Here is a 27095-nt window from a genome sequence, read left to right on the forward strand (position 1 = left end):
TTCTTCTTCTAACAATCACTTTATCATCTGCAATTTTTATTAAAGGTGCCCTAGAATCAAAATTTGAATTTACCTCGGCATAGTTGAATAACAAGAGTTCAGTACATGGAAAAGACATACATTGAGTTTCAAACTCCATTGCTTCCTCTTTCTTATGTAAATCTCATTTGTTTAAAAGACTTCCGGAAAACACACAGATCTCAACATAACACCAACTGTTACGTAACAGTCGGGATCATTAATATGTACGCCCCCAATATTTGCATAATGCCAGCTCATGTTCAAGGCATTAGACAAGCCAGTATTAACGTCTGGAGCAGCACAGCCGAATCATCAGACTTTATGCAGGTAAGCAAGCAAGAACAACAGCAAAAAATGGCAGATGGAGCAATAATAACTGACATGATCCATGATATCATGATATTTTTAGTGATATTTGTAAATTGTCTTTCTAAATGTTTCGTTAGCATGTTGCTAATGTACTGTTAAATGTGGTTAAAGTTACCATCGTTTATTACTGTATTCACAGAGACAAGAGCCGTCGTTATTTTCATTTTTAAACACTTGCGGTCTGTATAATTCATAAACAACTTCATTCTTTATAAATCTCTCCAACAGTGTGTAATGTTAGCTTTAGCCACAGAGCATATAGCCTCAAACTCACACAGAATCAAACGTTAACATCCAAATAAATACTTTACTCCCATAATTCGAAGCATACATACAGCATGCATGACGAACATCTTGTAAAGATCCATTTGAGGGTTATATTAGCTGTATGAACTTTGTAAATGCACTGTAATATAGTCAAGAGCTCGTTTGGCAGAGAGCGCATCTCTTAAAGGGGCGGCGCGCTGCCAAAATCAGTGTATAGTTAATGATGCCCCAAAATTTATTTAAAATTTATTTAAAAACATCTATGGGGTATTTTGAGCTGAAACTTCACAGACACATTCAGGAGACACCTTAGACTTATATTACATCTTGTGAAAAAGCATTCTAGGGGACCTTTAATGATCTCAAACTTTCCCAGTGGGACGACTGCTGAAACCCCATCATGCCCACACATGTGAAGAGCTGTGGTTGATTATGATTTCACTTTTTTAACTTTAATGAGTGTGTAATGTTGCTGTTTGAACATAACATCTGCAAAGTTACGATGCTCAAAGTTCAATGCAAAGGGAGATGTTCTCTTATAAAGGACTAGGGCTGGACGATTATGGCCTAAAATCAAAACCTAGATTAATTGAACATTTTACCTCAATTACGATTAATGAACTATTATTTTGTTTCTGTTTTGTTTTTTGATTATTTGCCTCATAGTTCACTGACAAGGTTTGTACTGTAAATATGATTGACTATTAAAGGGTTAGTTCAGCCAAAAATGAAAATTCTGTCATTTATTACTCGCCCTCATGTCGTTGTACACCCGTACGACCTTATAGGTCCGACGCTGAAGTATAAATCAGCCTTTAGACCATAGCTTTAGACTCAAGTCAGTTGAGGCTGCAGCTCTCGCGAGTGGGTGTGGTTTCAGCGCTGACAGCGGACACACCCCAAGCGTTTGAGAGCAGAGAGCGCTGCCTATTTTTTCGAGATTTTGATAACTTATTTAATTTACTTGCAGATTTTTTTAATGATTCAAATTTGGCTGGGAGGTTAATAACACATTTTTCTGCGGTGTGACAAACTCAGAACACATACTTTAAAATGACTTTACAGGGACTTAACGATGTACATATTCTTCTGTCCCTCAAATGAAGCTATGGAATGGCTTCAGATGACTTTGAATATAGTGCACAAAAACTTAATTGGGGCTAGTCTATTTCTTTAGCTCTATTACTCCCACTTTTGCCGTATAAAAGAGCGCAATTATCAGACGTTATTTAAATATGATTTAGTTTCATTTTGAGACTGTGGCGGAACAAATTAGAATGTGGCGGGCCACCACAGTCTAGTTAATGCTGTCTGACGTCTGTCACGCACCTGTTGACGATGCTGCTAGGACTACTGCTGGCAGTGGTTTGCATCGGGAGAGCAGTCGAGGTTGAGGGCAAAGCAGTGGAGGCTGAGGAAGCAAGCTTGCGTACATTTACATTTACACTTACATTTATTCATTTGGCAGACGCTTTTATCCAAAGCGACTTACAAGTGAGGAATACAACAAGCGAGTCATCATGACGAGGCAAATAGACACAAGAAGTGCTCACAGTACAAGTTTTAGGCAGTGCTCAGCGTACATGTTTGGCAGCAAGCCAGCCGGGGACCCAGTTTGTTTCAGTGCGCGCGCGAACGCACACCACTTTACATGATATTGCTCAGGTCCTACTCTCAACATATAAATAAATACACGCAAATTTTAGAAGAAAGGCCTGCACTTAACACAAATGGAAAATTTATCTAAGAAAATTTAATACCTCGTCAGATGACGTTTATTACTTTTTAATACTTTTTAATGCCCTTAATTTTGACTAATTTCATTCAATGATGTGCAGCCTATACATATCTGTTTACATCTCAAAAAAAGTGTTTTGGGGTTTCATGACCCTTTAAATAAGTGTTTTTTTTATCAAATATTGAATTTCTTACATTTTTAAGCTTTTTGAAGAATACGGAAATCAGAAGCATGTACAAAACAATATTTTGTGTTTATAAAGCATATAAAGTAACATCATATCAGATAAACTAACCTGTTCAATAAAACCTGTTCAATAAACTGTTTAAAACATGCAGTCTCCCCATCAATACTGAGGTTCTAGAGGGTATAAACAAATATATAATGAATCTTGACAAACGGTGATGTGACGCGCCTCTTTACAGGTGTAACACGTCATTGACACAGTCATACAAACAAAGAAGCTGTTTGATGCGTTCTTGTGCTCGCTTGAATCAGATTCGCCATGTATTTTGGACATGAGGCAAGAATGGACAAGCTCCGGAGCGTGAGCTTCATTAGAGATGCGAGCCGTCTCTGTTTCACTCAAAACCTCATCCAAAATCTAAATGTAACTCTTTAATGCGTTCTTGTGATCAAATCTTGTCAAATCGCTGGAATGTGATGAACATAAGGACAAAAAGAAAGTAAGGGCTCGTCTGCACAACGCATGATCGAATTAGTTTAGGACAGTGATGAACTTCCCCATAAAATGTGTAAGACGTCATCCGATTAATATTTCCAGTTGACAAACAAACAGCTTGTGAAGCACTCTCTTTTTGAGTTTGAAAAATTATTATTTAAAAAAACTACATCTGATCAGAGTGAAAAGATATAGCACCCTGCTACACATCCAGCCCAGGTCTGTGGAGAGTTTGGTGCTTGTTTGGTGCATTAAAACTCTAGGAGAAGTAGCAGGGTGTCCCGCCGGTGGGACACTTCGGGCTTAAGCAGAACTTTTAGTAACAAAATATTCTGAAAACATTTTTCTCATGCTGTATCTGCTGAAATACTTACCCATTTCCTTTAGCTGTTTAGAGATCTTCGCTTCATGTCAGCAGCACAGAGAAAGAGAAATGAGGAGATTATGAATGAGTTTATTCTAAATTCAGTATTTCAAACAGAGATTCAGTCATCAGTATATTAATGTGATGTAGCTCAATACTGAACAAATCCAACACTTACTGCATTAAATCACTTACAATGAGATCTTTTGGTGAAAATCATAAATACTGACTATGATTTTAAAAAAAACCATCATATTATACATTTTATTATAGCACAATAAAATTGTGTGATACTTACGCAGTTGCTCTAGTTGTTTAAATATCTTCTCTTCATGTCACAGCAGCATAGGGAAACAGAAATGAAAATTATAAGTGAGTGATCAGATAAAACACCAGAAAAGCACCATAGAAGTACTCCATGTGACTTCTGGACTATGTAAACCTTCTGAATGTTTACGATAGCTTTATGTGCCCTTTATCTGAGTGGCCATATCAGTCACCAGGCCACCAGGAATTCTCCCATTGCTCCCAAATGACCACTCCAGAACTGCATAGACTTCTATATATGACTTCTATACATATTCTAAAATATGTTCTGCAACAAATATTTATTTTCAGAGTTTCTAAACTATTTTAAATCGTAAAATGAGCTGGAAATATTAGAATTTAGTGTTTGACCTCAGCAGGCAGGAAGGCAATGTAATGATTGCACTGATTGATGGTGCTTCTGCCCTCAACAGAACTCCATATTTTTCCCAATGTAAGAAATGCAGCATGTCTTAACTGAGAGAAATTAGTCTGCCCCACACTTGTTTTTATGTTACTTTACATAAACCTAGAGTCAGTCTGCATCAGGATTGTGTATATCAGACTATCATATCTAGTTAGACTGTGAACACAACTGTTCTTCTTTAACAGGAAGATGTGTGGAATAGCTTAGCAAATTAGTGAAAGAATCTGGTAGAGTAGTATATGAATGAACACTAAGCAGTGTTGCCAAGTCAAAATATTTCTGCATTATTGCCTCCCAGAACTGTGTTCCCAAACAGAAGGATCCACCTCCGAAAGTAATGACCACATTTATTGTGTTTCGTCTGCTTGCTCTGAGGTGCACGTCATTTATTATATAATTATTATATTCAGTGCCTACTCATACTTTTCTTGATATTTAGTGCAAGTTTATCAGGAAGTGACAATTTTGTTCTCTTTAACTCATTAGATGAAAACGGTGCTTTATTCGCAAATGTTTTATGCAATATTCCAATTTTGTGCACAAGTTAATTCACAACTTTGGACAGAAACTGCATTAGAACGCCACCCTCAGGCAGAATTATGTAAGGACACAGCTAGACATGTGGCGATATATCACGATAATGAATATGAACCGTATAAAATGCACAACACCACTGTATTCTGTGTCAAAAGGACACACGCTCAGATGTAAACAAGCCCAACAAGAAGCACATGGTGGAACGAATGAAGGAGACGCACTGAATGAAAGTGCACGTTCACTCTCTGACAGCAGAGGGCGCTAATGGAACAGCAGAAATGCAGCGGTTACCCCGGAAACCCCGCAAACAAAGCAACTGCGCAAGTGAAGTTTTTAAAATGCTTCAAACAGCCATTCATTTTTTTGTAATCTCAATGTTCTTCATCACAGCACCAAATACTAGACTAGACTAAATAGACTTAATAGGCTATTTATTTTTAAACTTAAACATTTTTATATTTTAATCTGGACTACAACATGCCCTAATGATTAGAAATGATTATTTGTTATTGTTCAGTAAAACTTTGAGACATACGGCTTCATTAGTTAACATGTCAATTCATTATTACCAAACTGACAATGAAAAATATTTATAAAGCATTAATTATTCTTAGTTAATGTTAATTTCTTAGTTACTGTTTAATAACATTACTAAAATCAAAAGAACTTATTTAATGGACCTGAGATGAGAAATAAAACTGATCATTGTTAGTTTTAACTAACATTACCAAAATAATACTCTCTGTAACAAATGTAGCTATTGCTCAATCTTAGTTAATGCATTAAATAATAAGATCTTATTGTAAAGTGTTACCAGATGTTCTTTATAACCTAATTCTTTTACACTTTAATCTGTTTGAAAGTTTTACTTTATATATTTTTTTGTACTGAATTGTATTGGATTTATTGTATTATTGTATTTAAACATTCAGGGGTGGTTTCCCGAACAGAGATTAAAGGGTTAGTTCACCCAAAAATGAAAATTATGTCATTAATGACTCACCCTCATGTCGTTCCAAACCTGTAAGACCTCCGTTCATCTTCGAAACACAGTTTAAGATATTTTAGATTTAGTCTGAGAGCTTTCTGTCCCTCCATTGAAAATTTATGTTTTTGAAGCATCGAAAATACATTTTGGTCCAAAAATAACAAAAACTACGACTTTATTCAGCATTGTCTTCTCTTCCGGGTCTGTTGTCAATCCGCGTTCACGACTCCGCAGTGACGCTGCTGACGTGTTATCTGGTGCGCCTGAGCTTCGTTTACAGTCTGAGGGAGACGCACGCTGTAAACAAAACAACCTTCACAAACATGTCTAAAAGTTGTGAATTAGTTGTAACATTAAAACAGTAGATCATGACTTACTCTGTACTCAAAGTGGAGCTCCGAGCATTATAAATTCCAGGATATGCTTTTTTTCATTGGTTGTTGCGTTAAATCTTACCCAGATACAATAGTGCTATTTTCTGATTGGCTATTGTGTAGCCTCTTTCTTTTTTTGATTGGCTGATAAGTGGCAGGCTCGACGCGCTTGATTCCTGCTGGTTCCATAGAGAATGTGTGGCGGGAATGCGTAACAAAAGACCGAAATGAGTGACTGTCACGCTCAATGCGTGATACTTAAGAGCCCAGTAATGCTGCAGCTGGAACATGTGGAAAATTCAGCAGATGAGATGACATTACGTCAGCAGCGTTACTGCGGAGTCATGAACGTGGATTGACAACAGACCCGGAAGAGAAGACAATGCTGAATAAAGTCATAGTTTTTATTATTTTTGGACCAAAATGTATTTTTGATGCTTCAAAAAATTCTAACTAACCCACTGATGTCACATGGACTACTTTGATGATGTTTTTATTACCTTTCTGGACATGGACAGTATACCGTACATACATTTTCAATGGAGGGACAGAAAGCTCTCGGACTAAATCTAAAATATCTTAAACTGTGTTCCGAAGATGAAAGGAGGTCTTACGGGTTTGGAACGACATGAGGGTGAGTCATTAATGACATAATTTTCATTTTTGGGTGAACTAACCCTTTAAGCCTAGTCCTAGAATAAAACGGCCCTTTAAACCGGATTAACAGAAATCTGCTTTCCCTGTCATGAGAGAGCTACTCCAGGACTAAACTGAGGCTTAAATTAAACCTTCCAGGAGGAGGTTTAACTTCAGATTAACGTTGTGTTTCAAAGAAGACACATGTATTACTTATATATATCAATATTGATATACACTATCTCTCTCTCTCTCTCTCTCTCTATTATTTATATATATATATATATATATATATATACACACACATATACACATATATATACACACTTTTTTTTTTGTGCCGTTTACTTTATTTAAACAATTTATTTTGATTTAACACCATTGTTTCTGGTTCAAATGTGATTTCTTCATGTTAAATTGACTTGAAATGGTTACTAGAACTCACTTGATGTTTTCATTTTGAAATAACATGTTTCAATCAAGTAACCCAATTAAACAGGACTTTCACTTCCCATCATGCTTTGCACCAGGCTGAAGTGGGAGAGTAAATGTTAAAAAAAAAAGTGTTATTTTATGCATTTTTTAGAAAGATGAGAATATGTAGAGACTTCTTACTGTTTAATGTTCTGTTATGTCAAAGTTTTTATGTTGTTAGTATTTTTCGGAGATTACCGTTGTAGTGAATAGTAGAGCCTGTGCTTGGGTTGAGGACCTGTTTACAAGAGATGACTATTTATAAATAATGAAGCAACCACTACGATAGTGCGTTGGCTCAAACCAGTATAATTTCTAGACTGCCAACACTGATTATCATGTGTAAATAGTTGTTTAGTTTGTTGCTAAAGGACAAAGCAAAAGTATTAACAATAATATGATTATTCTATATATAGAATTCATCTATTTAAATAGAATTTCCAAGATTTCCAGGCATTTTTTTTTTACAGCTAATATATTTTGCATGCTTTAAAAGAACTGTCTCTTGTTTAGTAAAGTGTTTTTTGTTTTTTGTTTTTTTGTTTTTTTGCTGCTGCCATTGTTTTCCTTGAATTTGCTTCTCAGTTTCATGCAATTTTAAGCTTTTCTTGGTTCATTCCATGTTTTACAGGCAACCTCTCTCATGCTAATTCAGATTAGCACAGTTGGTTTTAAATTAATCTGGTTTATTTTAATTCAGGACTCCATAGTCCAAGTTTTAGTAATCTGTACTTAATCTGTGTTTCAGAAAGCCATTTTTTAAACCACAGTTAACTATTCTAGATTAAGGCCTTTTTTTTGTTATTACAAAAAGAGTTCTTAAACCTGTTATACTATGTACAACACTTGTGTTTTTTTTGTTGTTTTTTTTTTTTCAATTTATTTAACCCTCTACCGCATGCATTATGATAGACCTATAGAAAAAAAAGACTCTTTCTTTTCTTAGAATGAAGTGCTGTTAAAAAAAAAAAAAAAATGTAAAAAAAATATATTTTAAGGTACCTTATGATATGTTGCCATACGGCAACAACGTACAATAGTGGAAATAATTTAGAATAAGTGTAAGTGTATATAGTTATTATTTTTCCTCAGAAATGTTGTTTGTATTGAATTAATTAGTGCTATTATAAGCTTTAGCAGTAATTATACACGACACCTTATACTTACTTTCCAACATCTTGTGCTTTTATTTATTTTATTCTCTTTTGCTGAATAATGCTTTATATTCTTTGAATTTCATTACGTTTTTCATGAATATTTAAATTGCCAATGTAGACAGTTAAAAACAAATCTAATACTGTTCATCATGTATAATAAAACACTGACATAAAACCAAAAACATCGCAGTTCATGAAAATTCAACATTATGCAATCTTATGAGAGGAAGGTTATGAACATGAACCCCCCATAATCCTTCAAACTTCACCTTTTTTCTGTATGAAACTTCAAAAAGCATTTTTTTTCCAGAGGTGAGACACATGTACACATCACATTTGGTGCACTTCACCCTAACAATACACTTACATCCACTTGCACCTGCCTTTTTTTGTGAATGTGACATGGGCGGGTCCTTGTTTGTTACTGACGTTTTAATTTGCTTTCAGCAACTACATACAAGAGACGACAGTCTGTCAGAAATCGTGCCACAGAACAAAATTGCATGTCATGTGACTTAATCAAAGCGCATCATTGGCTAAACTAAGGTCTTCTCTTACCATATGGCAACACTATGCGGTAGAGGGTTAAATATCGTTTATCTAGTGTTATAACCCAGAATCTAACCCTGCTAAATTTATGGTTAGGATGCAATATTGGTAGCTACATATCCAAAACAAACCAAGTTTCTAAATTAATTTAATGCTGTTTATTGTTTAGCATTGCTAAATGAAGAACTTGACTAAACAAACTTCACATTGTTCCTCATAGCTGCATTGAAAACTTATTCAAATAATGTATAGATTATATACAAAATGTGTCCTTTGCTGTGACCATATGTCCACCAAATACCTGACTCTGTGCAAGTGAACATACTAAAACTGATGCAGTTTTAAAGGACATGATATACAACATATCAGTAAATATAACATTCTGTCATTATTTACTCGCCCTCATGTTCTCCCAAATGAATGACTAGATTCTGAAGAGTTTTCCTACAGGTCTTTACAATGTAACAACAGTTTATAGAGGTTCATTATAAATGATATTTAAACACTAGAAATGCAGTTCATCTGCTACAAGTCTTCTGAACCCATATGACAGCTTTGTGTGCAGCTTAAGTTTTTGTTTCCTCAAAATCTTTTATTTTTTAATTCGCAAATCTTATTTTTCATAGTTGAAACGTGTCAAGTTCACCAATGAAACATTCAACAACTAATTCCTTCTATCATTTGTGACAGTTAATCTGGTTGTGCCCAAATACCTTTTGTGTGACTTTTTGAGCACTTTAGTGAAGGGGAAAACAATCAATGAATAATTACTCATATTTCTGTCTCACACAATATTTCTTCACACACAAACCATCACATGCCTTAAGACTTCCAATAAGCAAGTAAACAAGTCACATGACACTTTTAGACAGATGACACTTACTACTTGTTTGAGAAACATGAGCTCTAAAAACTACTGTGTAAAGTGCTCTCATGTTTTAATGACATAAAGCAGGGCTAATTATGACAGAATTTATATTTTAGAATAAACTTTCTTTTTATAGGGATAAATAACACTAACTGACCAGAGATTGTGTGATATATTCACTGACTTATAAATATATGTGTTGTCGACGATTCTATGCTTTGATAGGAGAAGCCTGATTCGACTACCAATTTCACAGTCGAATCTTCGCAGAGGTGTTATGAGACGAGATATGGGGGCACTCAATATCTGATTTTACATAGATGTACCAGTTCTCTCCCAATAGGTTAATATACAACCTATTATGTTAATGCTGTAAATAAAAATGTGAAAAGAAAGAAGCTTTTTTAATGTGTGTGAATAAGTCCAACCACCCCTGTGACAGAATTAATTTCACTTCCATGATCCGTGACCGACAGAGGAGCATCTTGGCAGCAGGGATTAAATCTTTAACAATGTCTGGGATAAGAAAATCTAAAGTGTAGAACTGATGCACTTTGAAATGGTAAAAGATGATCCAAAAAACATAAGATGCAAGTTGTGCCAACAGCTCATGTCCTATACAACGACAAACACTGTGGCGCGCTTCTGCCGGCCAACGTTAACGAGCTGACTAATGTTAGCTGACTAGATTTATTCGATCAGGTAGGGGAAAAGTGATTTTAAAACATTTCAGTTGGTTCTAATTTGATTTTTGGATGCTGTGAATGTTTAGCTAAAAAGACTGCCACTCCAGTTTAGCGTTTATTGTCTCTGCAGTTAAAAAGACAAAGTTGACAATTCTGGCTATACTTTCGTTATTTTAATAATTTCTTTAACTTTAATGTATTTATTGATCACTCTGGGTTATCTAATTTAACTAAAAAGTTCCCCTGCACTTCAGGCATTTTGCAGTTGTGACTTGATTATGACTTTCATTTTTTTAAGTAGGCTATTTTTATTTATTAAAAATATATATTCTGTTCTAATTCAATTCTGTAAATTAATGTTTGATTAAACAATTATTATTTTTTTTATTAAATTCATTTTAATTTTTGTTTTTCCGAGGCATCGATGTTGCACTGTAGAACAGTTAAAGCTTGCTCGCGCAGGCAATTTAGCCGATTTAATTTGATTTGCTGACTTATGAAATGCATATCTATCTGCAATCATTTATATATATATTTTAAGATTTATTGATCCAAAATGTTTTTTATTCATTTTCTTCTATATCTTTGAGTGGTGGTCTGTACATCGTGGCTGTCAATGTTTATCCACAAAATATAAAATCATTGTGAGTTTCATCTATCACTTGACAGGCAGTTTGGTCGCTTTATTAGAAAGTTGTGTTATTGAAAGTCTGTGCTGTGTGTGAAAGAAAAAAGCCGCGGGTATAGACCTTACTTCATTTTCCGTGTCCCACTCCATCTTGTGCACAGTTCAGCGTGCGAACCTTTTAAAGTCCATGCACACTATTTAGAGGACTGCGCACTATCTGTGCACCCCACAGCATTTTAAACAGACATAGATTCAGTAATTAGTATTAATGTAATTCAGCTCAACTCCGAACAATCACACAAGTCACTGATTAGTGCACTAAATCAACCACAAGTAGAACTGCTAAAAAGGTAGAAATATTGATTGTGATTATCGTATTATACATTTAATCTGTACTGAACTACAATAAAGCTCAATGTTTTTCCTCTTGCTTTATCAGCTCTTATACTTACTCATTTTTTTTTGTAATTTAGAGACTTTGTGACGATGATAAAAAAAAACAGCAGCTGCGACAGCTGAAAATACCAGCGGCAGACCGACAACAATCCCTGCTACAGCAGCTGGAGACAGACCTGGAACTGGAACAGATAAAGAGAGACAGATATTATTGTGAATGAGTCTGATCTATAACAAACACTATAAACATCAGCACTATATAACCTGAGTGAAGATCTGATACTGTAATGATAAAGAGTCATTAGTGTGAATGAGTCTGATCTATAACAAACATTATAAACATCAACACTATATAACCTGAGTGAAGATCTGATACTGTAATGATAAAGAGTCATTAGTGTGAATGAGTCTGATCTATAACAAACACTATAAACATCAACACTATATAACCTGAGTGAAGATCTGATACTGTAATGATAGAGAGTCATTAGTGTGAATGAGTCTGATCTATAACAAACACTCTAAACATCAACACTATATAACCTGAGTGAAGATCTGATACTGTAATGATAAAGAGACATTAGTGTGAATGAGTCTGATCTATAACAAACACTATAAACATCAACACTATATAACCTGAGTGAAGATCTGATACTGTAATGATAAAGAGTCAATAGTGTGAATGAGTCTGATCTATAACAAACACTATAATCATCAACACTATATAACCTGAGTGAAGATCTGATACTGTAATGATAGAGAGTCATTAGTGTGAATGAGTCTGATCTATAACAAACACTATAAACATCAGCACTATATAACCTGAGTGAAGATCTGATACTGTAATGATAAAGAGACATTAGTGTGAATGAGTCTGATCTATAACAAACACTATAAACATCAGCACTATATAACCTGAGTGAAGATCTGATACTGTAATGATAAAGAGACATTAGTGTGAATGAGTCTGATCTATAACAAACACTATAAACATCAGCACTATATAACCTGAGTGAAGATCTGATACTGTAATGATAAAGAGTCATTAGTGTGAATGAGTCTGATCTATAACAAACACTATAAACATCAACACTATATAACCTGAGTGAAGATCTGATACTGTAATGATAAAGAGTCATTAGTGTGAATGAGTCTGATCTATAACAAACACTATAAACATCAACACTATATAACCTGAGTGAAGATCTGATACTGTAATGATAAAGAGTCATTAGTGTGAATGAGTCTGATCTATAACAAACACTATAAACATCAACACTATATAACCTGAGTGAAGATCTGATACTGTAATGATAAAGAGACATTAGTGTGAATGAGTCTGATCTATAACAAACACTATAAACATCAACACTATATAACCTGAGTGAAGATCTGATACTGTAATGATAGATAGATTAGTGTGAATGAGTCTGATCTATAACAAACACTATAAACATCAGCACTATATAACCTGAGTGAAGATCTGATACTGTAATGATAAAGAGTCATTAGTGTGAATGAGTCTGATCTATAACAAACACTATAATCATCAACACTATATAACCAGAGTGAAGATCTGATACTGTAATGATAGATAGATTAGTGTGAATGAGTCTGATCTATAACAAACACTATAAACATCAACACTATATAACCTGAGTGAAGATCTGATACTGTAATGATAAAGAGTCATTAGTGTGAATGAGTCTGATCTATAACAAACACTATAATCATCAAAACTATATAACCAGAGTGAAGATCTGATACTGTAATGATAAAGAGTCATTAGTGTGAATGAGTCTGATCTATAACAAACACTATAATCATCAAAACTATATAACCAGAGTGAAGATCTGATACTGTAATGATAAAGTCATTAGTGTGAATGAGTCTGATCTATAACAAACACTATAAACATCAACACTATATAACCTGAGTGAAGATCTGATACTGTAATGATAAAGAGTCATTAGTGTGAATGAGTCTTATCTATAACAAACACTATAATCATCAACACTATATAACCAGATTGAAGATCTGATACTGTAATGATAAAGAGTCATTAGTGTGAATGATTCTGATCTATAACAAACACTATAAACATCAGCACTATATAACCTGAGTGAAGATCTGATACTGTAATGATAAAGAGTCATTAGTGTGAATGAGTCTGATCTATAACAAACACTATAAACATCAACACTATATAACCTGAGTGAAGATCTGATACTGTAATGATAGTCATTAGTGTGAATGAGTCTGATCTATAACAAACACTATAAACATCAACACTATATAACCTGAGTGAAGATCTGATACTGTAATGATAAAGAGTCATCAGTGTGAATGAGTCTGATCTATAACAAACACTATAAACATCAGCACTATATAACCTGAGTGAAGATCTGATACTGTAATGATAAAGAGACATTAGTGTGAATGAGTCTGATCTATAACAAACACTATAAACATCAGCACTATATAACCTGAGTGAAGATCTGATACTGTAATGATAAAGAGACATTAGTGTGAATGAGTCTGATCTATAACAAACACTATAAACATCAGCACTATATAACCTGAGTGAAGATCTGATACTGTAATGATAAAGAGACATTAGTGTGAATGAGTCTGATCTATAACAAACACTATAAACATCAGCACTATATAACCTGAGTGAAGATCTGATACTGTAATGATAAAGAGTCATTAGTGTGAATGAGTCTGATCTATAACAAACACTATAAACATCAACACTATATAACCTGAGTGAAGATCTGATACTGTAATGATAAAGAGTCATTAGTGTGAATGAGTCTGATCTATAACAAACACTATAAACATCAACACTATATAACCTGAGTGAAGATCTGATACTGTAATGATAAAGAGTCATTAGTGTGAATGAGTCTGATCTATAACAAACACTATAAACATCAACACTATATAACCTGAGTGAAGATCTGATACTGTAATGATAAAGAGACATTAGTGTGAATGAGTCTGATCTATAACAAACACTATAAACATCAACACTATATAACCTGAGTGAAGATCTGATACTGTAATGATAGATAGATTAGTGTGAATGAGTCTGATCTATAACAAACACTATAAACATCAGCACTATATAACCTGAGTGAAGATCTGATACTGTAATGATAAAGAGTCATTAGTGTGAATGAGTCTGATCTATAACAAACACTATAATCATCAACACTATATAACCAGAGTGAAGATCTGATACTGTAATGATAGATAGATTAGTGTGAATGAGTCTGATCTATAACAAACACTATAAACATCAACACTATATAACCTGAGTGAAGATCTGATACTGTAATGATAAAGAGTCATTAGTGTGAATGAGTCTGATCTATAACAAACACTATAATCATCAAAACTATATAACCAGAGTGAAGATCTGATACTGTAATGATAAAGAGTCATTAGTGTGAATGAGTCTGATCTATAACAAACACTATAATCATCAAAACTATATAACCAGAGTGAAGATCTGATACTGTAATGATAAAGTCATTAGTGTGAATGAGTCTGATCTATAACAAACACTATAAACATCAACACTATATAACCTGAGTGAAGATCTGATACTGTAATGATAAAGAGTCATTAGTGTGAATGAGTCTTATCTATAACAAACACTATAATCATCAACACTATATAACCAGATTGAAGATCTGATACTGTAATGATAAAGAGTCATTAGTGTGAATGATTCTGATCTATAACAAACACTATAAACATCAGCACTATATAACCTGAGTGAAGATCTGATACTGTAATGATAAAGAGTCATTAGTGTGAATGAGTCTGATCTATAACAAACACTATAAACATCAACACTATATAACCTGAGTGAAGATCTGATACTGTAATGATAGTCATTAGTGTGAATGAGTCTGATCTATAACAAACACTATAAACATCAACACTATATAACCTGAGTGAAGATCTGATACTGTAATGATAAAGAGTCATCAGTGTGAATGAGTCTGATCTATAACAAACACTATAAACATCAACACTATATAACCAGATTGAAGATCTGATACTGTAATGATAAAGAGTCATCAGTGTGAATGATTCTGATCTATAACAAACACTATAAACATCAGCACTATATAACCTGAGTGAAGATCTGATACTGTAATGATAAAGAGTCATTAGTGTGAATGAGTCTGATCTATAACAAACACTATAAACATCAACACTATATAACCTGAGTGAAGATCTGATACTGTAATGATAAAGAGTCATTAGTGTGAATGAGTCTGATCTATAACAAACACTATAAACATCAACACTATATAACCTGAGTGAAGATCTGATACTGTAATGATAAAGAGTCATTAGTGTGAATGAGTCTGATCTATAACAAACACTCTAAACATCAACACTATATAACCTGAGTGAAGATCTGATACTGTAATGATAAAGAGTCATTAGTGTGAATGAGTCTGATCTATAACAAACACTCTAAACATCAACACTAACCTGAGTGAAGATCTGATACTGTAACGATAGTCATTAGTGTGAATGAGTCTGATCTATAACAAACACTATAAACATCAACACTATATAACCTGAGTGAAGATCTGATACTGTAATGATAAAGAGTCATCAGTGTGAATGAGTCTGATCTATAACAAACACTATAAACATCAACACTATATAACCAGATTGAAGATCTGATACTGTAATGATAAAGAGTCATCAGTGTGAATGATTCTGATCTATAACAAACACTATAAACATCAACACTATATAACCTGAGTGAAGATCTGATACTGTAATGATAAAGAGTCATTAGTGTGAATGAGTCTGATCTATAACAAACACTATAAACATCAGCACTATATAACCTGAGTGAAGATCTGATACTGTAATGATAAAGAGTCATTAGTGTGAATGAGTCTGATCTATAACAAACACTATAAACATCAGCACTATATAACCTGAGTGAAGATCTGATACTGTAATGATAAAGAGTCATTAGTGTGAATGAGTCTGATCTATAACAAACACTATAAACATCAGCACTATATAACCTGAGTGAAGATCTGATACTGTAATGATAAAGAGTCATTAGTGTGAATGATCTGATCTATAACAATCACTATAAACATCAACACTATATAACCTGAGTGAAGATCTGATACTGTAATGATAAAGAGTCATTAGTGTGAATGAGTCTGATCTATAACAAACACTATAAACATCAGCACTATATAACCTGAGTGAAGATCTGATACTGTAATGATAAAGAGTCATTAGTGTGAATGAGTCTGATCTATAACAAACACTATAAACATCAGCACTATATAACCTGAGTGAAGATCTGATACTGTAATGATAAAGAGTCATTAGTGTGAATGAGTCTGATCTATAACAAACACTATAAACATCAGCACTATATAACCTGAGTGAAGATCTGATACTGTAATGATAAAGAGTCATTAGTGTGAATGAGTCTGATCTATAACAAACACTATAAACATCAGCACTATATAACCTGAGTGAAGATCTGATACTGTAATGATAAAGAGTCATTAGTGTGAATGATCTGATCTATAACAATCACTATAAACATCAACACTATATAACCTGAGTGAAGATCTGATACTGTAATGATAAAGAGTCATTAGTGTGAATGAGTCTGATCTATAACAAACACTTTAAACATCAGCGCTATATAACCTGAGTGAAGATCTGATACTGTAATGATAGTCATTAGTGTGAATGAGTCTGATCTATAACAAACACTATAAACATCAACACTATATAACCTGAGTGAAGATCTGATACTGTAATGATAAAGAGGCATTAGTGTGAATGAGTCTGATCTATAACAAACACTATAAACATCAGCACTATATAACCTGAGTGAAGATCTGATACTGTAATGATAGTCATTAGTGTGAATGAGTCTGATCTATAACACACACTATAAACATCAGCACTATATAACCTGAGTGAAGATCTGATACTGTAATGATAAAGGGTCTTTAGTGTGAATGAGTCTGATCTATAACACACACTATAAACATCAGCACTATATAACCTGAGTGAGGATCTGATACTGTAATGATAAAGTCATTAGTGTGAATGAGTCTGATCTATAACAAACACTATAAACATCAGCACTATATAACCTGAGTGAAGATCTGATACTGTAATGATAGTCATTAGTGTGAATGAGTCTGATCTATAACAAACACTATAAACATCAACACTATATAACCTGAGTGAAGATCTGATACTGTAATGATAAAGTCATTAGTGTGAATGAGTCTGATCTATAACACACACTATAAACATCAGCACTATATAACCTGAGTGAAGATCTGATACTGTAATGATAAAGTCATTAGTGTGAATGAGTCTGATCTATAACACACACTATAAACATCAGCACTATATAACCTGAGTGATAAAGAAAGTCATTATTTATCAGATCTACTGTATTTACAGGTGTCAGATAAGCTGTTTTAGATAATAAGAGTTCAGGGTGAGAAGTTATTATAGTAATTATTAACAGAAAGCTGATAAACAATCATTACATTAATAGTCTTGAGTTACTCACCGCTGAGAGTAACAACGAATCTCTTGTTTAAAGTCTGTTTGCTGCTGCTGATCTTCACTTTATAAACTCCAGAGTCTGATAATCTGGTGTTTGTGATGGTCAGAGATCCGGTCTGATGATCCAGCTTCAGTCTGTCTCTGAATCTCTCATCAGGATCATATAATGGTGGACTCTTGGCCTCTAGATCATGTTTAGCTATGAGTTTTCCTTCATCTCCAAACCTCCACACTATCAGCTCTTTTCTGTGTGTTTTAATATCAGTCTGAAGAGAGACAGAATTCCCCTCCGTCTCTGATACACTCTTCATTTCACCTTTAAAAGCATCAATAACAGCTGGAGACTCTGCATGAGACAGATTCACAGATATTAAACATTAAACACAGTTACTGGCACTAGAATATTAACTTTAACAGTCAATTATCTCATGGTTATTACATAAGGAATGTAGTAACCATTTAATAATTAGTTTATGGTATTTATTTAATCTAATTTAAGTGCTGAATACAATATCCTTAAACATATTTCTTCATTTAAGTGTATATTTTATTTGTGTTGATTGAGTCTGTTCCCTCTATAGGCAAAAGCTATTCTGTAATATTGTTTTTGAAAGATTTTCAGGCTGCGGTTTAAATCTCAGCTTAATTCATTTTAATTAATAAAAAAACAAACGTCAAAACATCTAATTATTCATAAATAAAAGTCTCCTCACCATAGACATTAACGCTGAAATTCAAACGTGAGGTCCCAGTGTCGTGGTCGATCTCTAGTCTATAAAGTCCAGAGTGTTTAGTTCTCATGTTTGTGATTGTCAGAGATCCAGTCGGATCCAGCTTCAGTCTGTCTTTGAACATCTCAGAGACAGTGGGATATGAAATCTTATTTTCGATTTGAGCAATGACTGAAGGTGAATCTCTAAACCTCCACTTCATCTGAATAATTCCCTGTATTTTAGTAAGATCAGGGTTCAGAGTGACAGATTCTCCCTCCATCACTGACATGGTCTCCACTTCATCTGTTCCAGCACCAAACACTCCTGCAGAACAAACACAAACAGTTTCTCAGAGATTAAACTCATATAACACTACTGCTCATGTTACTGAACAGAGTTCAACATGATTTACATGATTAACAACATGGTTTACATGATTAATGTTCAAGAAAACTAATTTTTATCATAATTTACATCATTGCAGCACCAGTTTTCACCCTCTGTCTGAACGTTCTTTTTTATTATTTTTTATAGAACTCTCAAGAACAATACAAAATGTAAAACTGTATACAATTCCCCAAAAATGTTAAGATCACAGTCTCAAAGTTACACTACATACATATATTATATATATATATATATATATATATATATATATATGTTTATTTTTTTTCCCCAAAGATGATTTCTGTCATTTTAGGTAGCTCTTATGACGGTGATGTATGTTCAACTGTTCGTTTTTTAAACAGTTTGGTGTTAGTTTGCTATCTGAGAATGCTTGAAGTGCTAAAACAGTGTATGATGCCTAAGGGAACATCTGCCAGTTCCCCTACTGCGTAAAAAAAAACTTCTGATCTGGGTAAATTAAGCTGACTTTTAACATTAAAATCAATCTAAAGCTTGTAGTACATTAATATTTGTCAGACTGATGTACTACAATTTAGCCCATCTCCCTTACTGCATGTACAGTACACAAATATTTCAATAAAAACAATGTTAGAGTAATAAGTAATAATTTATTAATGTAAACATGAAAAATAAAAACCTTTTGGTAAATTGCTGTATTTTTTATTTGTGTGTACTGTACGTATATTAGGGGAGGTACTGTGTAGAGCAGGGGTGGGCAAACTCGGTACTGAAGGGCCACTGCAGAGTTTAGCTCCAACCGTGTTAAAACTAACCTTCCTATAGCCTTCTAGCCCTGCATCCCAATGTCCATATACTATCCATCCTAAATAGTATGTGAGATCAAAATAAGTGTGTCCAAAAGCTTAGTATGTTGAAAAGAGTATGCCAAAAGTCCCCGAATGGTCTACTATTACCGGTAGATTTTCGAAAGTGGATCCGTGGGGGGTGGGGGCCCAGCTAACAAAAAAAGGTCCCCAGAACGTCCCCTGAATGGCCTCTGCGAACGTCCCCCGAACGTCCATGTGTAGGGTCCTCTAGTTGTCCCGGGGACGTCCGCAAAGACGTCCTCCGGACGTTCACGGGGACATTCACAGGACGTTCAGCGGCCATTCGGGACGTTTAGGGGACTTTCGATTAAGTCCTCTTGTTGTTTTTTATTTTACTTCTAGGTTAACAAAAGAAAACAAACACGTTGTAAGGAGCAAAATACGTGTATTTATTTATAAATTAACAGTTTTATAGTTGTTGTGCTCTTTCCGTGTGTGTGTTAGGCAAACATGCAGTTGTGTGTGCACGCGCGTCTCTCGTTGTCAGCTGTGGTAGTCCGATGGCAGTTTTTTCGTTGGCTTCTAACCTAAAACGACAAAATGAACACATTCAATCATGTATCAGGTATCGTTTGTCTATTAAAAACATTTGTTACTGTCAATTTGGATTCGTGAGACCAAGATTAGCGCACATTTGAAGATAGGCCGTAACTAAAAACTAAAAACTAAACTAAAATTTAAAATACCTTTTCGGCCGAAGAAAGAGAAAACTCGTCTGAGAAAATCACATGATCTGATGACATCTTTTATTAGTTTATAGGTTGAAGTACTCCATTATTTTTTCCATTAGGCTAACATGAAAGTTGTTAATTTTTAATATTTACTTCATTTTACAATGAATGGTCATTGTACAGAAACGTCCACTTTTCTGTCCCTATAGACTTTACAGAAATATTACACCTGAAAACACTTCAGGATTAAATTTTTTTATATATATATAAAAACAAAAATAAATTTAATGATATAATTTAATTTTTTTAATTGTGGTCGGCATATCGCGGGCCGCATTTACATTCGTGATGGACCGCAGGTTGAGAACCACTGACGTAGAAGAAGACAACAGCTGTCTTCTACGTTTCTATCAAAAACTAATAAATTACTGTTTTTTATTTAAAATAAAAGCGATTACAAAGGAAATGTTTACTGTTCATGTTTTTTTTTATTGTATGGAAAAATCCCACTTAAAAAAAACAGACCGCCGTTACATTATTCCTCTCGCGTACCCCTGGGGGTGCGCGCACCACATTTTGGGAATCCCTGATTTAGACCATTTGCAGCACCCATACCGTAAGTACACGACTAGACGCGCAAACCAAAAAAAAAAAAATTGCGGCTGGCTTAACAGTGTATTTTCGACGCGCGGCCCACTTGACCGCAGTCTGTGATTATACTAGGGAGCGTCAGCTACTTATAGACCCTTTTACAGCCCACGTGATCAAATAGTTGCGCGCACATTTTGCCAACGGAAGTGGTGTTGTTGCCCAGTGGTTCTAACGTGTTAGCAACTCCGAAAGTTTATATATAATAATTCAGGGCTCTTAAGTGTCACGCATTGAGCGTGACAGTCACTCATTTCGGTCTTTTGTCACGCACTCCCGCCACACATTGTATTTCTCACGCAGAAAAACTATTTTTCATATATTTAATATGCCGCCGCGCCGGGCAGGAATCAAGCGCGTCTCCCTGGAGTAGCCTGCCACATATCAGCCAATCAAAAAAAAGAAAGAGGGTACACAGTAGCCAATCAGAAAATAGCACTATTGTATCTGGGTAAGATTTAACGCAACAACCAATGAAAAAAAAAAAAAAGCATATCCTGGAATTGTTCACCATCATCCTCGTTCACCCACCGAGGAAAACACTGGAGCTCTGAGCATCACTTTGAGCACAAAGTCATGATCTCCGGTTTTAATGATACAACAAATTCACAACTTGTTTGACACAAACAATGACAACTTGACTGCTGTTAGAGAATGTTTTCCAGATAATCAGCATCAGTTTTTCATGAGTGTCTGTAACTTAGCCAACAGTTTTACAGCCTGTTCACTGACAACACCTGCTCAAAACAAGTAGTCTAGGCCTAGTTATATTTTCGTTATCACACGATGACTGACATTGTGTCACATTAAATACAAATCGGCTTAATAATTTTATTAGCACTAAATAAATTAGAAGTGTATTACATCGTCAATGTTATTGGTCACTTTAAAAATCATGTCATGTGGTTGGAGATGTCACTCTTGCCTGTCTTCAAAACTTGAGAGCCCTATTATGGGAGGGCGAAAAATGGCGGCGTGAAGTTGACATTTTGGGTGAATCGGTCCTCGAACATTTTTCTATTTGCTTGTAAATTTCAGTGCATTTCGTTTAATATTGAATTTATTTTTTACAATAAGCACTCTCTGATCAGTTAGGGGATCTTTTGGTTATACTTTTATTTTTTTATTTTTTGTCTCTGTGAAGTTTACATGGACAGCTTAACTGTTAACACAGCTCTTTCTCTGTCGTTATTTTAATCTTTCTTGTCAGTGCCGTGACTGTACTTTCAGGAGAACTTTTTGGATATGACAAAAGATAAAAAACGCAAATCTAAATCGATGGATTCATCTTTAAGTCTCGGTGCTTGTGTTACGGTGGACTTTGACTCAGACTCAGGTGCACTCGTTCCACTACCTGAAACTCCGTTGAAGGAACCAATGCACAAAAGAGGCAGGAATGTTGATGCTAATGGCGAGGATGACCTGCAGTCTCCTTTAGCCACAGTAATTATAACGTCTCTCAAGTCCGTCATTAATGAAAGAGCCGACATCCTTGATAAAGGCATAGAAGAAGTGAAAATATCAGTTGAATTTCTAACAAAAGAAATAAAGGATGTGAAAGGAAAAGTGGAGCGAGTTGATAAACGGGTCACAACTGCGGAAAAAATAATCGGTGAGCTGGAAAACAAAGTACAGGATCTCTCCAGATACCAGAGGAGGTGGAATCTGTGCCTTTACGGTTTGCCCGAACAACCAGGAGAAAACATCAGACAGAAAGTATTGGATATTTGTGAGGCTGTCATCCCAACCTCTGCTGGCAAAGCTCAGGAGTTCATCGATGTGGTACACCGTTTGGGGAAAGTAAGGAGCGAGAAAGCTCAGTCCTCTGGTCAAAAACCTCGAGGGATTATCCTACAATTCACAATGCGTCACTTTCGCGACGCGCTCTGGAAAGCTGCAAAAAACTCTCCTTATCTGGCAAAACACCATTTACGGTTCGCAGAAGATTCGTCCCCCGAAGATCGAGAGCAGCGCAACAAACTTTGGCCACTGGTTGAGAAAGCTCGGCAACAAAATCATCGCGCTTACTTCGTTGGTCCAAAGGCGTACATTGATGGTAAAGAACTTGTTCTACAGGACATAGAGGTCACAGAGGGAATTTGATCTTGAGTTGGTTTGCTGTTTTGGTCTGCTTTTTTCATCGCATTTCGCGTTTTTTGACCTAAGAATATGTTTTTTACCTACAAAATGCTAACTTAAAAGTCGGAGATTAGAATGTACTTTGTACTTTGAGGTACATTGGTCATTTTTTTTTTCTTTTAATTTATTATTGATTTATATATACACTTTTTTGATTATTATAATTATTGTTTTTTCATTTTATTTGTATTATCTGTTGTTGTTGTTGTTATTATTAATATTATTATTAATTATTTATTATTTTGTAATTAGTTTTTTTTTTTCTTGGAAGATCCCAATCTTGTTTTGTTTACAAGATTTTTTTTTAATTAATAATAATAATAATAATAATAATAATATATTATTATTATTATTATTATTATAGGATCTCATGGGCTGATTCACTTTTTTGATACAGTTCTGGTGTCATTGTTCAATGTTTCCAAATTTTTCTATTTGCTCAGTTAACGCAAGAGGGTTGCGTAATGATGTTAAACGTAAAGCTATTTTTTTTTATATGCAAAATCGCTTAATACTGATTTTTGTTTTATACAAGAGTCACATGCAAATTTTAGTGATGTTAAGTTTTGGAAATCACAGTGGGGTGATGAGTTATTTTCTTCATTTGGTTTAAATTTATCAGCAGGTGTTTTAACTTTGAAGCACAAGTTTAGGGGAAAGATAATAGAAACAATATCTGATCCTGAAGGCCATTTTCTTTTTTTATTGGTTACTTTAAATGATCTTTTCTTTGTCCTGGGTAACATTTATGGATTTAATTCCACAAAAAATAACCTCAAATTACTTAATTCAATAGAAACACATTTAGAGTATTTTAAATCTAAATATCCTAATGTGTTTATTCTTCTGGGTGGAGACTTTAAAGGTGGTAAAGAGGATGTTTTGTGTTATACATTTTTGCAATATTACTTGAAACTGTCTTTACTAAGTGATAAAAGACTAGGGCTGCACGATTAATCGCATGTGTTTGTCATGCGTGTCTCATCAGTAAAGCCGGTTCTGTGATTAGCGGTAAATGTCCATCACCTGCTTTCAAATGGAGCGGCACTTAATATACAGAGCCGTAGTTCGCGGACAAGCTACGCAATATCGCGTTCATAATCGAAGGCCATTCATCTGCGATTATGAACGCGATATTGCGTAGCTTGTCTGCGAACTAAGGCTCTGTATATTAAGTGCCGCTCCATTTGAAAGCAGGTGATGGACATTTACCGCTAATCACAGAACCGGCTTTACTGATGAGACACGCATGACAATCTCATGGGATTAATCGTGCAGCCCTATAAAAGACTACAGGTCCTTCTCAAAAAAGTAGCATATTGTGATAAAGTTCATTATTTTCCATAATGTAATGATAAAAATTAAACTTTCATATATTTTAGATTCATTGCACACCAACTGAAATATTTCAGGTCTTTTATTGTTTTAATACTGATGATTTTGGCATACAGCTCATGAAAACCCAAAATACCTATCTCAAAAAATTTGCATATTTCATCCGACCAATAAAAGAAAAGTGTTTTTAATACAAAAAAAGTCAACCTTCAAATAATTATGTTCAGTTATGCACTCAATACTTGGTCGGGAATCCTTTTGCAGAAATGACTGCTTCAATGCGGCGTGGCATGGAGGCAATCAGCCTGTGGCACTGCTGAGGTGTTATGGAGGCCCAGGATGCTTCGATAGCGGCCTTAAGCTCATCCAGAGTGTTGGGTCTTGCGTCTCTCAACTTTCTCTTCACAATATCCACAGATTCTCTATGGGGTTCAGGTCAGGAGAGTTGGCAGGCCAATTGAGCACAGTAATACCATGGTCAGTAAACCATTTACCAGTGGTTTTGGCACTGTGAGCAGGTGCCAGGTCGTGCTGAAAAACGAAATCTTCATCTCCATAAAGCTTTTCAGCAGATGGAAGCATGAAGTGCTCCAAAATCTCCTGATAGCTAGCTGCATTGACCCTGCCCTTGATAAAACACAGTGGACCAACACCAGCAGCTGACATGGCACCCCAGACCATCACTGACTGTGGGTACTTGACACTGGACTTCAGGCATTTTGGCATTTCCTTCTCCCCAGTCTTCCTCCAGACTCTGGCACCTTGATTTCCGAATGACATGCAAAACTGAGCAACAGTCCAGTGCTGCTTCTCTGTAGCCCAGGTCAGGCGCTTCTGCCGCTGTTTCTGGTTCAAAAGTGGCTTGACCTGGGGAATGCGGCACCTGTAGCCCATTTCCTGCACACGCCTGTGCACGGTGGCTCTGGATGTTTCTACTCCAGACTCAGTCCACTGCTTCCGCAGGTCCCCCAAGGTCTGGAATCGGTCCTTCTCCACAATCTTCCTCAGGGTCCGGTCACCTCTTCTCGTTGTGCAGCGTTTTTTGCCACACTTTTTCCTTCCCACAGACTTCCCACTGAGGTGCCTTGATACAGCACTCTGGGAACAGCCTATTCATTCAGAAATTTCTTTCTGTGTCTTACCCTCTCGCTTGAGGGTGTCAATGATGGCCTTCTGGTCGGCAGTCTTACCCATGATTGCGGTTTTGAGTAATGAACCAGGCTGGGAGTTTTTAAAAGCCTCAGGAATCTTTTGCAGGTGTTTAGAGTTAATTAGTTGATTCAGATGATTAGGTTAATAGCTCGTTTAGAGAACCTTTTCATGATATGCTAATTTTTTGAGATAGGAATTTTGGGTTTTCATGAGCTGTATGCCAAAATCATCAGTATTAAAACAATAAAAGACCTGAAATATTTCAGTTGGTGTGCAATGAATCTAAAATATATGAAAGTTTAATTTTTATCATTACATTATGGAAAATAATGAACTTTATCACAATATGCTAATTTTTTGAGAAGGACCTGTATTTATTAGGTGCACTGAAAGGAATATTATTAATATACATCATCTGTGCACGAGGTAGGGCCTTAAAAACATCAGCCAATCGTTTACGCGATCATCGCGTAAACGATTGGCCCTCTGGCTTGTCAATCACTGCAATTGTGAGAGACGTGCGCGGATTGGCCCTCTGGCTTGTCAATCACTGCCATGACGTTCCTTGTGAGAGACGAGCGCGGCTGCGCGCTCCAGTAACTTTCCACACTACATGCGCCGCATACAATGTTTTTGTCAGGAGACAGGAGTAACAACTGCAGATTATGAGGTGAGTCCGACATAATGAATCCACTAAGTGTGCGCGCGGCTTAACAATTGTAAGGCTGATTATGAATGTAAATTGATACTTATGTCTGATCGCGCTCAAACGCGTCCAGTCAGAGCCAGTTGCGTTCAGTCTGCGATTACAGTCGGTGTTCAAATTCCATGTGAAAGTATATAAATCTGCTTCAGGAGCAGGAAACTATCGCTGTATGTTGAGCACAGTCAGAATGTTTTAGCTAGTCGTAAAATGTGTATCATTTCAAACGCTCATTTCAAAAACTCAGTCGATGAAAACATCCTCTGTACCACCTTTAATCAAACTTTAGATCACCACCTAGACTGTCTGATAGCTCATCAGGCCTTTGTGGCTTGATCTCTCGATTTGGCTAATTGACATTTGGAGAGAAAAACATCCTCATGCTTTACAGTTTACTTGGTCTAACAATTCTGGTTCACCTAGATCAAG

At 35.3% G+C, this 27095-nt stretch overlaps 1 protein-coding gene across 2 annotated transcripts in view; it reads right to left on the minus strand.

Annotated features, from left to right (window-relative positions):
* The window catches only part of LOC125275966, a 59150-nt gene that overhangs the window by 18944 nt on the left and 13111 nt on the right, over positions 1 to 27095 (minus strand). For both annotated transcript variants that reach the window (XM_048203341.1, XM_048203342.1), the window contains exons 3-7: positions 18784 to 19107; positions 18075 to 18416; positions 11524 to 11649; positions 3740 to 3769; positions 3452 to 3481 (exon numbers count right to left, since the gene is read on the minus strand). In XM_048203341.1, the coding sequence (XP_048059298.1) occupies positions 3452 to 3481; positions 3740 to 3769; positions 11524 to 11649; positions 18075 to 18416; positions 18784 to 19107 (852 nt within the window). The remainder of the gene's footprint in view (positions 1 to 3451; positions 3482 to 3739; positions 3770 to 11523; positions 11650 to 18074; positions 18417 to 18783; positions 19108 to 27095) is intronic.

Source organism: Megalobrama amblycephala, linkage group LG9, assembly GCF_018812025.1.
Source record: "Megalobrama amblycephala isolate DHTTF-2021 linkage group LG9, ASM1881202v1, whole genome shotgun sequence".
Classification (NCBI taxonomy): Eukaryota; Metazoa; Chordata; class Actinopteri; order Cypriniformes; family Xenocyprididae; genus Megalobrama; species Megalobrama amblycephala.